Genomic DNA, 12521 nt, shown 5'->3' with positions numbered 1-12521 from the left:
ATTATTTGAAGTGGTCATGATCTTAAATGTAAGAACAAAAACTATAAACTTCTAGAAGAAAACATAGGAAAAAATCTTCATGATGTTGAGTTAGCAAAGATTTCTAAAAGCACATACCAAAAATGTTGATGAATTGAATTTCATTAAAATAAAAAAAACTTTGCTCTTTAAAAGAAACATTAAAAATGAAGAGGGAAGCTACAGCTTGGGAGAAAAGCACTTATCAAATAAAGGACTTGTATCAAAATATATAAAGAATTCATATAACTCAATAATAGGACAAACGTGGGCAAAATACTTGAACAGACATTTCACCAAAGAAAATATACAAATACAAATAAGAACATGAAGTAACGCTCAGCCTTATCAGCCATTAGGGAAGTGCAAATTAAAACCATAACGAGATACTACTTCATAACTGCTAGAATGAATAAAATTTAAAAGACAAAAAATACAGGTATTGATGAGAATGTGGAGCAACCCTCCTAACATTACTGATAGAAAATAGTTGATATTTTCTTAAGAAGTGTAGACATAAATTTGCTGTACAATCAGTCATTCTACTTGTAGGCTTAGCATGCCAATTCATAGCAGCATTTCTCATAATAGCCAAAAACTTGAAACAGTCCAAGTGCCCATCAACTGGTGAATAGATAAAGAAGATGTGGTGTGTCCATATAATAGACTACTACTCTGGAATAAAAAGGAACAAACTACTGATACATGAATAATGTCAATGAATCTCAAAAACATCATGCTAATTGAAAGAAGCCAAGTACAAAAGATTAGACGTTGCAAAATTCCATTTATAAAATGGAGCATAGAAAGCACATCACGTGGTTGCCTGGGGATAGGAATAGTGATTGACTGCAAGTGGGTACAACGAACTTGGGGATAGTGGAAATGGATTATGATGATGGTTTCACAACTATAAATTTACTAACACTCATCGAACTATATACTTAAAATAGGTGATTTTATGGTATATAAATTACACATCAAAGCTGTTTTAAAAAAAAATTGGAAATTGATTTTTACTTAAATGAGTTTACTTCCTTTATCCAGAATATATAATAAAATCTTTAGAGTTAGATGGTGAATTGAGATTGTTTGGTTGAGCTTATTACCAAATTTTCATCTTTTGGCCCTGAACCGGTACATTAAGATTATATCGTATGTCTTTATTTTATTTTTTTAAGTTAATTAGTTTATATATCTTATTTCCAAACCTATGCTGCAGCCTAGAGATTTTAGGTGCTTGTAATTCTATGTTTGACAATAAATTTTGTCCTCAAATGTTGTTTAATAGGATTTGAAGCCACAGACATTTAGAAATGCTTATGACATACCAAGACGAAATCTTTTGGATCACTTAACAAGAATGAGATCTAATCTTTTGAAGAGCACTCGCAGATTTCTGAAAGGACAGGACGAAGGTTAGATCATAGTTTTAATACTGGTATTTTTAAATTTTTTTTCTTTATAGTCTGAAAAAGCATAGCATGGTGATATAAATTTCAAAGAATTATTACAGTACTATAACATTCTTATTGTAAGTTCAAACAAATGAAGTAAAAGGTGAATCATCCCTGATTCTCTACCTTTCTTCCTACCATCACTGTTGCCCCAAATTCTCTTCCCGTAACAACCTTTCTTAACAGTTTAGTTTCCTTTTATAGCTTTTCTCATGCATTCATGCGCGTGCGCGCACACACACACACATCAACCACTTATCAAACTGTATACTTAAAATAAGTGATTTTTCTTATCTTAGCCATTTTCTTGAGATATACCAGTATCTGATGGTTTAACTCTGGATGGCCAGTTTCATGGCATGTTCTGATAATTCCTTCACCTTTATCCATGGCACCTACTATAAATCAAGTCAGATGAGACTTTAAACCTTTGCCACCTCTGATTTAAGCGTTCTAACAGAACGCTTATATAACAATAATTTTATATAAAAGAGTTAGCTATGTGACTTCTCTTTTTTACCATAATGTACTGCCATTTTCTACAAATTCTACTATAATTAAATTCTGTTTATTTGGAATAGCGTAGAAGAGAAGAGATACATCTTTCACGGTAAGATCACACATACTTTTTTTTTTTTTTTTTTTTTTCGAGTCAGAGCCTTGCTCTGTCGCCCAGGCTGGAGTGCAGTGGTGTGATCTCGGCTCACTGCAACCTCTGCATCCTGGGTTCAAGCGATTCTCCTCCTTAACCTCCCTAGTAGCTGGGATTACAGGCACGTGCCACCATGCCCTGCTAATTTTTGTATTTTTAGTAGAGATGGGGTTTTGCCATGTTGGCCAGACTGGTCTCATTCCTTACCTCAAGTGATCCGGATGCCTGCCTCAGCCTCCCGAAGTGCTGGGATTACAGGCATGAGCCACTGTGCCTGGCCACACATACTTTCTGTATGTGTGGAATTAATGGCAATATATGTATGTGTGAAATTAATGGTAATTTTTGTTTTGTTTAGATGATGAGATCAGTATTTTAAATTTTATTTTAAAATATTTTGTCGCAGTGGTTATAATTGCACCAAACGAATTTAGAATATGTTGGTAAAGAAGACTGTCTAGAATAACACTAGGTAGCATTCATGTATAAAGAAACATTATTTGAGAACTAATTGGAGTATAGTCTTAGTGAGGTTAACTTTTTTTGCTGTTGTATTCTTTTTGAAAGATCAAGTGCACAGTGTTCCTATAGCACAAATGGGGAACTACCAGGAATACCTCAAGCAAGTACCTTCTCCACTAAGAGAACTTGATCCTGATCAGCCGCGAAGGTTGCATACATTTGGCAACCCCTTTAAGCTGGATAAGAAGGTAATTTTGAAATGTTCTATTATGTAATTTGCTTATGGTAGGCACTGTCTGTTTTATAGTTCTTAATTTAACTAAAGTAAGCTGAAGCTATTTTCCTGGTAGAGTATCTAATAAATGTCAACAGAATATAGTTACCTTCATTGGAATTGACACTGGTTGTGCCATTTAAACATTGTTTGTAAATTCAAGAAAATTGTATTCTTTTTTGCTAAAGGGTATGATGATAGATGAAGCAGATGAATTTGTGGCTGGACCTCAAAATAAACATAAACGACCTGGAGAACCAAATATGCAAGGGATCCCTAAAAGACGTCGGTGTATGTCTCCATTACTAAGAGGCAGACAGCAGAATCCTGTTGTAAACAATCATATTGGGGGAAAAGGACCACCTGCACCTACAACTCAAGCACAGCCAGATCTTATTAAACCTCTTCCTCTTCATAAAAGTAAGAATTGTTTTTTTCTTAAACATTATTTGCTGCCTTTTGGTTCCTTTTCAAGGAAGAGATTTTTGTTTTAGATTATAGAAGGAAATTGATTAGTAGTACAATCAGTGAATGAATGTATAGAGAAGATATTTGTTTAAATGAGCATGTAATCATTTTTGTATGTCTTTTTAATGAGCATTTGAACATTTCTTATATTTATGATGCTTTATTAGCTATCATGTTCTAACATATCATTTGCAAATCTTTCAAAATAATACTTTTGAAAGGAGCATTATCACTATCCACAGAAAGATGGTTTTCAATTTCAGTTGAAGTCAACTAATTATTAAATATGTATGCTATTTTGGATAATGCTGTGCTTTGAGGTATACCACTGAAGACAGAAGTGATCTCTGCCCTCATTTATAATCAGCAAGGAAGGTCAGTCATTGAACAGATATTAGAAGTATGTTGAATGTTATGGAAAAGATGTCAAGTATATTCTGGAAACATTTGGCAAGAGGATTTAAGTCAGTGAAGTCAAGGCACTTTACTGAGGAAGTTAATGCTTAAGCCAAAAGCCATGCCATTTGCTTATGCTAGAGCAATAGTATGTGCAGAGGCATAAAGAGAAAGACATTAAGGGAACTTAAAGACAGTATAGCAAGGGTGTTGGGAATGAGGTAAGGTGAGAACTGAAAGATGATAGAAGCCAGATTATGGAAGGTCTTGGAAGCTATTTTCAACTTTATTCTAAGGACAGTGAGAATCCACTGAAAGGCTTTAAAATGATGGTGACCTAATCTGATTAGCATTTTATGAAGACCAGGTTGACTGTAATGTGTGTGGACTATTATCAGAGAGGAGCAAGAATGAATATAGGGAAGCCCTAATGAATTAATGGACTTATCAATTATAGATAGTGGTCATACTTACAACATGTTAACTGAAGAGAAACAAAATATTATATGACTCCTGATGGAAGTATCCAATACTGCCTTTGAAGTTGTCTTACCAAAAAAAAAAAAAAAAAAACCAAAAACCAAAATTGAACGTCAATGTAATCAAACCAATTTATAGGAAATACAGGGGACAGAGAAACATGTGGGATACAATTAGTAAAATCCAGATTGTAGAAAACTCTACAGGAGAAAGAATCTGTTGGGTTTTTTCCCAGAAAAAAATTTTCCAGAAAAAAAAATTTTTTCCAGAAAAATAAAAGGGGTACAGAAGGATTTTACAGATTCAAATGTAGTTTAAGAGATATGTAAGCCAGTTGCAATGCATAGGCCTTAACTGTACTCAGAATCAAACAAAATCAAACTTTTCCACAAACAGAAAACATGTTGGAGAGTATGAACACTGACTATATATTTGATGTTATTAAATAATTGTGCATGCACAGGAATCAGTTGGGAAACCCGGGGAACAGATGCTGCTGACCTGACAGTGGGGTTTCAAGAAGAATATGTATTTGAGAAATACCTGGACATGCCACTAAAGGACTTGGTTACTGGTCGGATGTTGGGAACAGAGGAGGGGAGGAGTCAGACGTCTGTCTTAAGAGACACTGGGTGGGTGGAAGAAGAAATGATAAATGAATTTAGTTTAGAAGTGCATATTAGGTCATCAAGTGGAGATCCTAAGTTAGAAGATGAATATTGAGTTTGAGACTCAGGAGAAGAGGATTGGGCTAGAGGGGTAGTATGAGAGGCAGGTTACTGCCCATTGCACTGAATAAAATCTCACCAAGGCAAACAGAAGAAAAAACGCTCAGAACAGAACCTCGAAAGTGCCAAAGTTAAGAGAAGAAAGCAGAAAAGGAGATTGAGAAGGAAGAATTTTAGAGATAGGAGAAAATAGGGGAGAATTTAATGTCATGGAAGCTAAAGGGCAAGATAATTGAGTGGGTAGTTGTCCCAAATACTTAAAAAAAAAACAGGTCAATCAAGAGAAATGGAAAGATTCTGTGGTCTTTGGTGATCTTAGCAAGAGGAATTTCTATGGAGTAAAGGGGCAGAGCCTAATAAGGGGTTATGGGAGGAGTGAGAGGTGAGAAAATGGAAACAATGAGTATGAGTATAAACAACCAGTTAAGTTTAGTTGTAAAAGGAAGATGGAAAAAGAGCATGGTACCTGGAAGAGTTCACAGGGTTTTGAAAATGGTGATTTTTCTTTGTTTTTAATATCAAAGACGCTTGAGCATGTTTCAGTGCTGGTGATGGAACCAGTAAAGAGGGAGAGGTTGAAAATGAAAATGAGAAAAGCCATACTCAGCACAAAATTACTGAGAACACAAGAGGGAATGGTCTAGAGCACAGATGAAAGAATGCTCCCTCCATTGACGCAGAATGTGGGGGGAAGTGGGGCGAGGGTGTGTGCAATTTAGTTAGAGGGAGGTAAAGGAAGTCCCTTAATCATGGCTTTGCTTTTCTTTCGAGCTCTGTGAGATAGAAGGTGAAGTATATTGCTGAGATGGAAGGGGATATTGGGAAAGTCAGAGGTTTGAAGAGAGTGAGGGAGTTTAACAATCTCTGTGGGAGAGAGAGAGAAAAGATTGTGATAAGGTTGCTAGACAGTGCCTAGGATCCAAGTAGAGATAGTGATTGTGACCACTCTATAGAGCTGGGCCCTGTTTCTCCAGCAGCGCTCATGATTCCAAATGCAAGTCTGGGGCAAGCAGATAGAGCGAGTCAAGAGATAGGATTTTGCTTGGCAGATGTTATGGGAAGACAGTAGAACAAAAGAAATTAAGACATTAGTAAAAGTGATATATCACTTTTACTTACAGGGATATAAGCCTGATACAGAATTGGCTACTTAGAAGGGATATGGTTAATAGGAAGAAAGTAGAGGAATTGCTAGAGTCAAAGTCTGGCTGAGTTAAGGAGCAGTAGCGGGAGTACTGTGAAGATGATACTCCTCCATCTCTGAATTTGTCTGGATGTGAAAGGCGAAGGTATAAGTTTAAGTTCTTTAGAGAGAAGCTGGGGAATGGGGAGGCCAGGTTCTTAACAGGTGATCTGCTTAAACATTAAAGTCACCACAGCACTTCTCAGACTTGAATATGCATGTGAATCACCTGGGAGGTCTAGTTAAACTACAGATTCTCATTTATTCAGTCTGAGGCAGATGAGCATTTCTAGCAAGCTCTCTGTTGGTCCACACACCAGACTTCGAGTAGTAGTAAGAACCAAGAATGAAGTCAGAAGGGCTTGTGGAATGTGCATGGCAGATGCGCTTGATAGCAATAACTGAAGCATACCTTGAGAATGACCCTGCTTGCAGACAACACCTGCATGCGGTTGGGAGTTCTGAGCTAGGGAATAGGGTGGCTAACCGAAAGATCCATTCCCTATCTATAAGGAACATCTGTGCCGCTAGCCCATTGTGAAGTGAATGCAGGCCAGACGGGATTGAGGCCCTTTGTTTTGGGTTAAATGAAGGCTGCCAGGTGGAGGTTGTTAGGGGGAAGCGTGCTAAGTGAAAATACGCTATAAACTGCATACTTTTTGCAAGCAGTTGCCATTTTTCTGCCCAGCCTGCTGCCACTGGGCCATGCAGTTATCCTGTCCAGCCCACCACCATTGGACTGTATGTAAAAGGTGGTTCTTCTGCCTAGCTTGCCACCACTGGGCTCGCTCCCCTTTATGTAAGCCCCCAACAAAACGCCTTGTCTTGTTTGCTGGCTCTGGGTCTCTTCTTTGGCTTCTTGAACTTGGTGTCATCCCCACTGGAGTTGATAGGGGCTCAGCACAACAGAAGGAAGGCTATGAACTGGGTGCCAGAGACAACAGTATCTTACAGGCTTGTACCCTGGAGATTGGCCTAAGACAGTGATAAGGAGAAACACTGTGAGTGGCATGGTGGAGTCTCACAAGAGTGCAAGGGGGTAATTTTGCAATAGCACTAGGAAGTGAAGGAATCAGTGACTCCATGTCCTTTTATGCCTATGGAGAGTGTGCAAGAGAAAGCAGTTTCTACTTTTGGTCTGGAAAGGAGAGCAGTCTCCGTACAGGAGAGCTGGGTTTCAGTTAAAGCATAAGTTGTTGTAGAGAATATTCGGTAAAGAGGAGTTTGCAAATCATGGAATAGAATTTAGGAGAGAGTCAGGAATTTGGGGGATTTGTGGAAATGAGTGTATAGGGGATTATGAGTAAACTGAGTTTATAGTTTGGACAGGAAATGAGGACAGTAGAGATGAATTCAGATGGTATCCTGGAGGTTGGTGAGCAATCAGAGAACTTAAAATTCAGCTGCTTTCTGTGGGGCAAGTCTAATAATCTGGTGTTAAGAGGAAGGCTTGCGAGCTTTCAGTTTTAGTAGTCTAATGAGCTGAAGGTGGGCACCAGGTTGCTCTGTACTGGTAAATAAATGATGACTAGATTGTCTAGTTAGAAGGGTATACTGTAAAACATTACCTGTTTGGTGGTCTGTTCCCTGCAGAATTTGGAACAGTTAAAGGCAGAAGTATAAGTGGAAAGTAAAAACTACCCAGTGTTTACTTTTGCCTCTAAATGATACCAGATGTATAAGGCATATGTGTGAGTTAGGGCTCTCTAAGGTAGAGATAGATGACCGTGATAATTTTGATCATAGATATTTCATTGAAGTATCAAGAACCTACCTGTTTCAATAAAATTGCCATAGAATAAACCAGAAAACTAAAAACTACTTGAAATTGGCTTTATTTTTTCCTCTAAGGGTAAAAATTGTAAATATTTTGTAAATACTGCGTATGTGTCACATTGAAATCTACTGTATCTTTGGCAATGCTTAAGAACTATATCACATTATTTGTTAACTTGCATTAGTCAAGGAAGACAGTTGTGACTTGCTGTAGTAATGTTCTTTTGTAACTTTATTTACTGTATGCTTTGAGACTGGATCCCATAATTTTTTCCCCATATCTTTGTTTTTAGTTTCAGAAACCAGTAATGATTCGATAATACATGATGTGGTTGAAAATCATGTTGCAGACCAACTTTCATCAGACATTACACCAAATGCTATGGATACTGAATTTTCAACATCTTCTCCAGCCAGTTTACTGGAACGGCCAACCAATCATACGGAGGCTCTTGGTCATGACCATTTAGGAACCAATGACCTCACTGTTGGTGGATTTTTAGAAAATCATGAGGAGCCAAGGGATAAAGAACAATGTGCTGAAGAGAACATACCAGCATCTTCACTCAACAAAGGAAAGAAATTGATGCATTGCAGAAGCCATGAAGAGGTCAATACTGAACTAAAAGCACAAATAATGAAAGAAATCCGAAAGCCAGGAAGAAGTATGTATAATAAGAGACGAACCTCAAATCTGATTTCTGTATGTGCTCAAAAAGCAAAAAAAAAAAAGTGAAGTAACTGTAGTAAAAGAATAGATATGATTCTAGATCTGTCTTGAACAGTATCTAAGATCCTTTATTCATCTGACCAACACTGAATATCTTCTATTTCCAAGGTACTAGGTATGGTAGGCAGCAGGGACTGAGAGCAGAGCAACACTGTACAGATAAATTGACAGGAACCCGTAGTCTTGAATATTCTTCTGACCAACGATGGAATTTTAATATAGCAGCTAGCTCACAAAAGATATAGTGAAAATTAAATGACTTCGTGTCTGTAAAGTTCTTGTCATAGTGCCTAGCACTGTGTTTAGTAGTTAAACTATGATATTATAGGATATGTTTAGGCCGAAAAACTAAAGTTATGAAAGCTATCTGGTATGTGAACACAAAAGAACTTTGTGGGAAAAAGTTCAGTATTATTGGCATTCATTTAGAGGATGTTAACAGATCACTTGCCCTGGGGTAGTACAATGACCTGGGTGGTCCAGAAATGGGTACAAATCAGTCCTTGGAGTTTAGACGTTTATAGCCCTTGCAGAGTTTCGTATGAAAACTTAAAACTGAAATAACACTCTTAACCTGTTTGGTTTTTACCCCCACTTCCCAGTTACCCCCATGTTAGCTGTTAGAATTTTAAACTGTAAGGATGGAGTTTTGTAAAGGCCACTTGTTCTTATTTTTTAGTGATACTACCATAAAGCTATTTACTCATCCTTTTAAGCTTTGATACCTTAATAGGAACTTTTACTTACAAAGCAGGGTTTGATTAGTTGTTTTATCTTTGTTGCTGTGTATGTACTTTTACATATATGTTAAAATATAAAATCTCTAATGAGTGGTGAAATTTTTATGTAGAATGTTTTTATCTCAGTATATCAATATAATAAACTGCAAAAGAACAATATTGAATAAGAAGACAAATGAAAGGCACTTAATTTTTCTTTTTGCTTCTTTTGCTTTAAGAATATGAAAGAATCTTCACTTTACTGAAGCATGTGCAAGGCAGTTTACAAACAAGACTAATATTTTTACAAAATGTCATTAAAGAAGCATCAAGGTAAATAAACTATTGCATATAATGAAATGGTGATGAAATGAGTCCACAGTTTATATAGGCGGTATTTTAACAGTATCCGTTTTGCACTTCTATTGTTTATAAATGTATATGGCATACCAACATATAAATAAATTTTTATTCTTTTTTAGTTTATTGAAAGAAATTCACTTAGAAAACAGCCACACATACATTCTTCAGGAATTATGGACCTTTTCTCCCTACAAATTACTGGATACTTGGAGAATTCTTGTTTATTCTTCTCTGTAGCTTTTTGATATCTTTACATTAATATTTTATAACCTTTAATTTTTCTCCTTTATGCATTAATATTGGTGACTAAAAATAACGTACTTGAGTGTCATTTATTTTTACATGGGAAAACGTAATTAAGGAGACAAGAATTGGACAAATGGGCCTTATTCTGATTGTTTCAGTAGCCCAGGATCATTAGTACATTGGCCCTCTGTATCCCTGGGTTCCACATTCGTTGGATTCAAGCAACCACAGATTGAAAGTATTTGGAGGCGGGGAAATGGATGGTTGTATCTGTATTGAATATATACAGGCTTTTATTTTCTTGTCATTTTCTAAACAATTCAGTCTAATTCATATAGTATTTACACTGTGTTAGTATTATAAATAATGTAGAGATTATTTAGAGCATATGGGAGAATGTACATAGGTTACATGCAAATATTGGGCCATTTTATACAAGGGACTTGAGCATTCATGGATTTTGGTGTTTATAGGGAGGCCTAGAATCAATCCCCCATGGATACCGAGGGATCACTGTATAAAGAAGGTGGATAAAGGTTATAAATGGTAATTAAGAAGTGCAGTTAACTGGAAAACATAGTTGTATGAGTTTAAAAACATTTTTTATTTTCCCTTCAAGATTTTGGGGATTTTAGTATTATAAGAAAACTTGGGGCTTATCACATCCCACCTTCTAAATGTAAACACACTTACACTTTGTCCCCCTGTCTCTTCTATGCTACACATGAAGATTTTAGATAAAGTTGGTTTTTTGTTTCTGGTTTTCTTTTCTTTTTGTACTTTTGGAGTGGCTAGAGCATAGGCCAGTTTGCAGGATCAAGATAAGGCTATAATTTTTCATGTAATTTTGAGTATTTAACCTATTATGCTCTTCGTGGTAACATTCTGTCAGCTAAAACCTCATTAGGAATTTATATCCCCGGTATCTGTACTTCACTTCTGCCACCTTTTAGAGAGTTGTGTAGTATTATGGTGGCTATTTATATTAGCTTCTAAGTAGCAAGGAAGTAGGAATAAAATGTCCAGTGTCTTGGGATATTCTTAAAACCATCAGCAATTATGTAGACAGATGCAATTTTAGTCCGTCCATATTTGTTACTGAAAATCTTTTAAAGTTGTTACTTGAACTTTAACTGCTTGCTATACTCTGTATTATAGATGTCTATCCTTGATTTGCTAGCTCTCAAATTGTAATAGAATACCATGGTTTTTAAATGCTGCTGCCCAATTTTCATTTCTTCTTCCATTTTGTGGGAGATTATATTCATACTTTGTTCACATTCCTTTCAACATTCAGCTTACAAAGAGCATGAGAAAAAGCTATTGAAGTATTTCCTTTGGGAGCCCAAATTTCACTAGAGTGTTTGCAGCCCTTGAATACATTTTGAATATATTAGTTTTTTGGTTTTTTGTTTTTTCCTTTTTCTTTTCGGTTGTGGAAGGAACAACCTCTTTCCCATTGTTTAGCCCTCGAGTGTTTTAGGGACAAACTATAATACTGTACTGGGATAATAATTTGCTAATCTTTCAACATATTTTATATTGTCATAGTATTGATTTCTCTATTTTACTTTGAAAAATCTTCCCAAAGCAATTTTCTCTCCTTTTTAAAAAAAATTATACTGATATATACTATTCATTAAAAAGTAATTGAGAGTACTATTTATTTTTTCATACAGGTTTAAAAAACGAATGCTAATAGAACAACTGGAGAACTTCTTGGATGAAATTCATCGAAGAGCCAATCAGATCAACCATATTAATAGCAATTAAAAGAAAATAGAATGTGGCCACTTATTTCACTATCTTCTTCAAATACAAAGTAAATACAAGACTGTTGTGATCTTGCATTCATTTTCTGACATGCATTGTTGGCTATTTGAAATACTAAAAGCAAATCTACAGATCCTTTTTCCATCATTTTACAGTGACCTTTTCTTCATTTTGGTTTATTTTTGTAATGTGAAAAGTATCACTCTAAAAAACATTTTTATTTAACAAACTAAAAATATTCCTCCAAATCTCTTGCTTGTCATTGACTCTTGCGTGTCAATTTCCCTCAGGTTCTATTTTCTTAAACCAACCTTTAAAATTGTCACCTCTGTTAAGGTTGAACTTTGCCAAAAAAAAAAAAAAAAGAAGTTACTTTGTAATTTTTGGGGAAAAAAGCACATACATTAAAACTAGGTAATGTTTTGTATATACAGTTATTTTGGATATATTATTGTAAGTTGTACAAATGTATTTTGAAGAATATTTAAGAAAAGCACTTTTGTTATTCCATCAATAAATGCTCTATTTTACTCTTGTGTGGTTTAGGAAATAATCACATTTAAAGTAATCATTTAAAAACATCCTAAGATAACGGAATTTTAAAGGCCTTGCTTTTTAGCATTGGAAAAATACACCACTTGAAGTTCATGTTTGTTAAGCCTAACTGTAATTACATGTTACATAATCTGCATTGCCTTTTTACTATATGTTTGTAGTTTTTGTTGGCCATGCCAACATACTCCCATTTCTGCCTAGATGATGGGAATGACTTTGTCTGGGGCAGATAGACAGATAC

At 35.7% G+C, this 12521-nt stretch overlaps 1 protein-coding gene across 12 annotated transcripts in view; it reads left to right on the top strand.

Annotated features, from left to right (window-relative positions):
* INTS6 (integrator complex subunit 6) overlaps positions 1-12521 on the top strand; it is a 119667-nt gene that overhangs the window by 75700 nt on the left and 31446 nt on the right. For 9 of the 12 annotated variants that reach the window (XR_008651387.2, XR_010116068.1, XR_010116067.1 and 6 more), the window contains exons 13-18: positions 1310-1436; positions 2695-2837; positions 3052-3283; positions 8188-8559; positions 9583-9676; positions 11632-11774. Coding sequence is in view for 3 of the 12 variants with exons in the window: in XM_055244807.2 (XP_055100782.1) it covers positions 1310-1436; positions 2695-2837; positions 3052-3283; positions 8188-8559; positions 9583-9676; positions 11632-11725 (1062 nt within the window). In the remaining 9 variants the exon portion in view is untranslated. Of the gene's footprint in view, positions 1-1309; positions 1437-2694; positions 2838-3051; positions 3284-8187; positions 8560-9582; positions 9677-11631; positions 12256-12521 lie in introns of those variants that run through there. The other 3 variants (XM_055244807.2, XM_055244805.2, XM_055244808.1) reach the window with 1 other exon arrangement.

Source organism: Symphalangus syndactylus, chromosome 15, assembly GCF_028878055.3.
Source record: "Symphalangus syndactylus isolate Jambi chromosome 15, NHGRI_mSymSyn1-v2.1_pri, whole genome shotgun sequence".
NCBI lineage: Eukaryota > Metazoa > Chordata > Mammalia > Primates > Hylobatidae > Symphalangus > Symphalangus syndactylus.
This window is presented reverse-complemented; position numbering and strand designations above follow the sequence as displayed.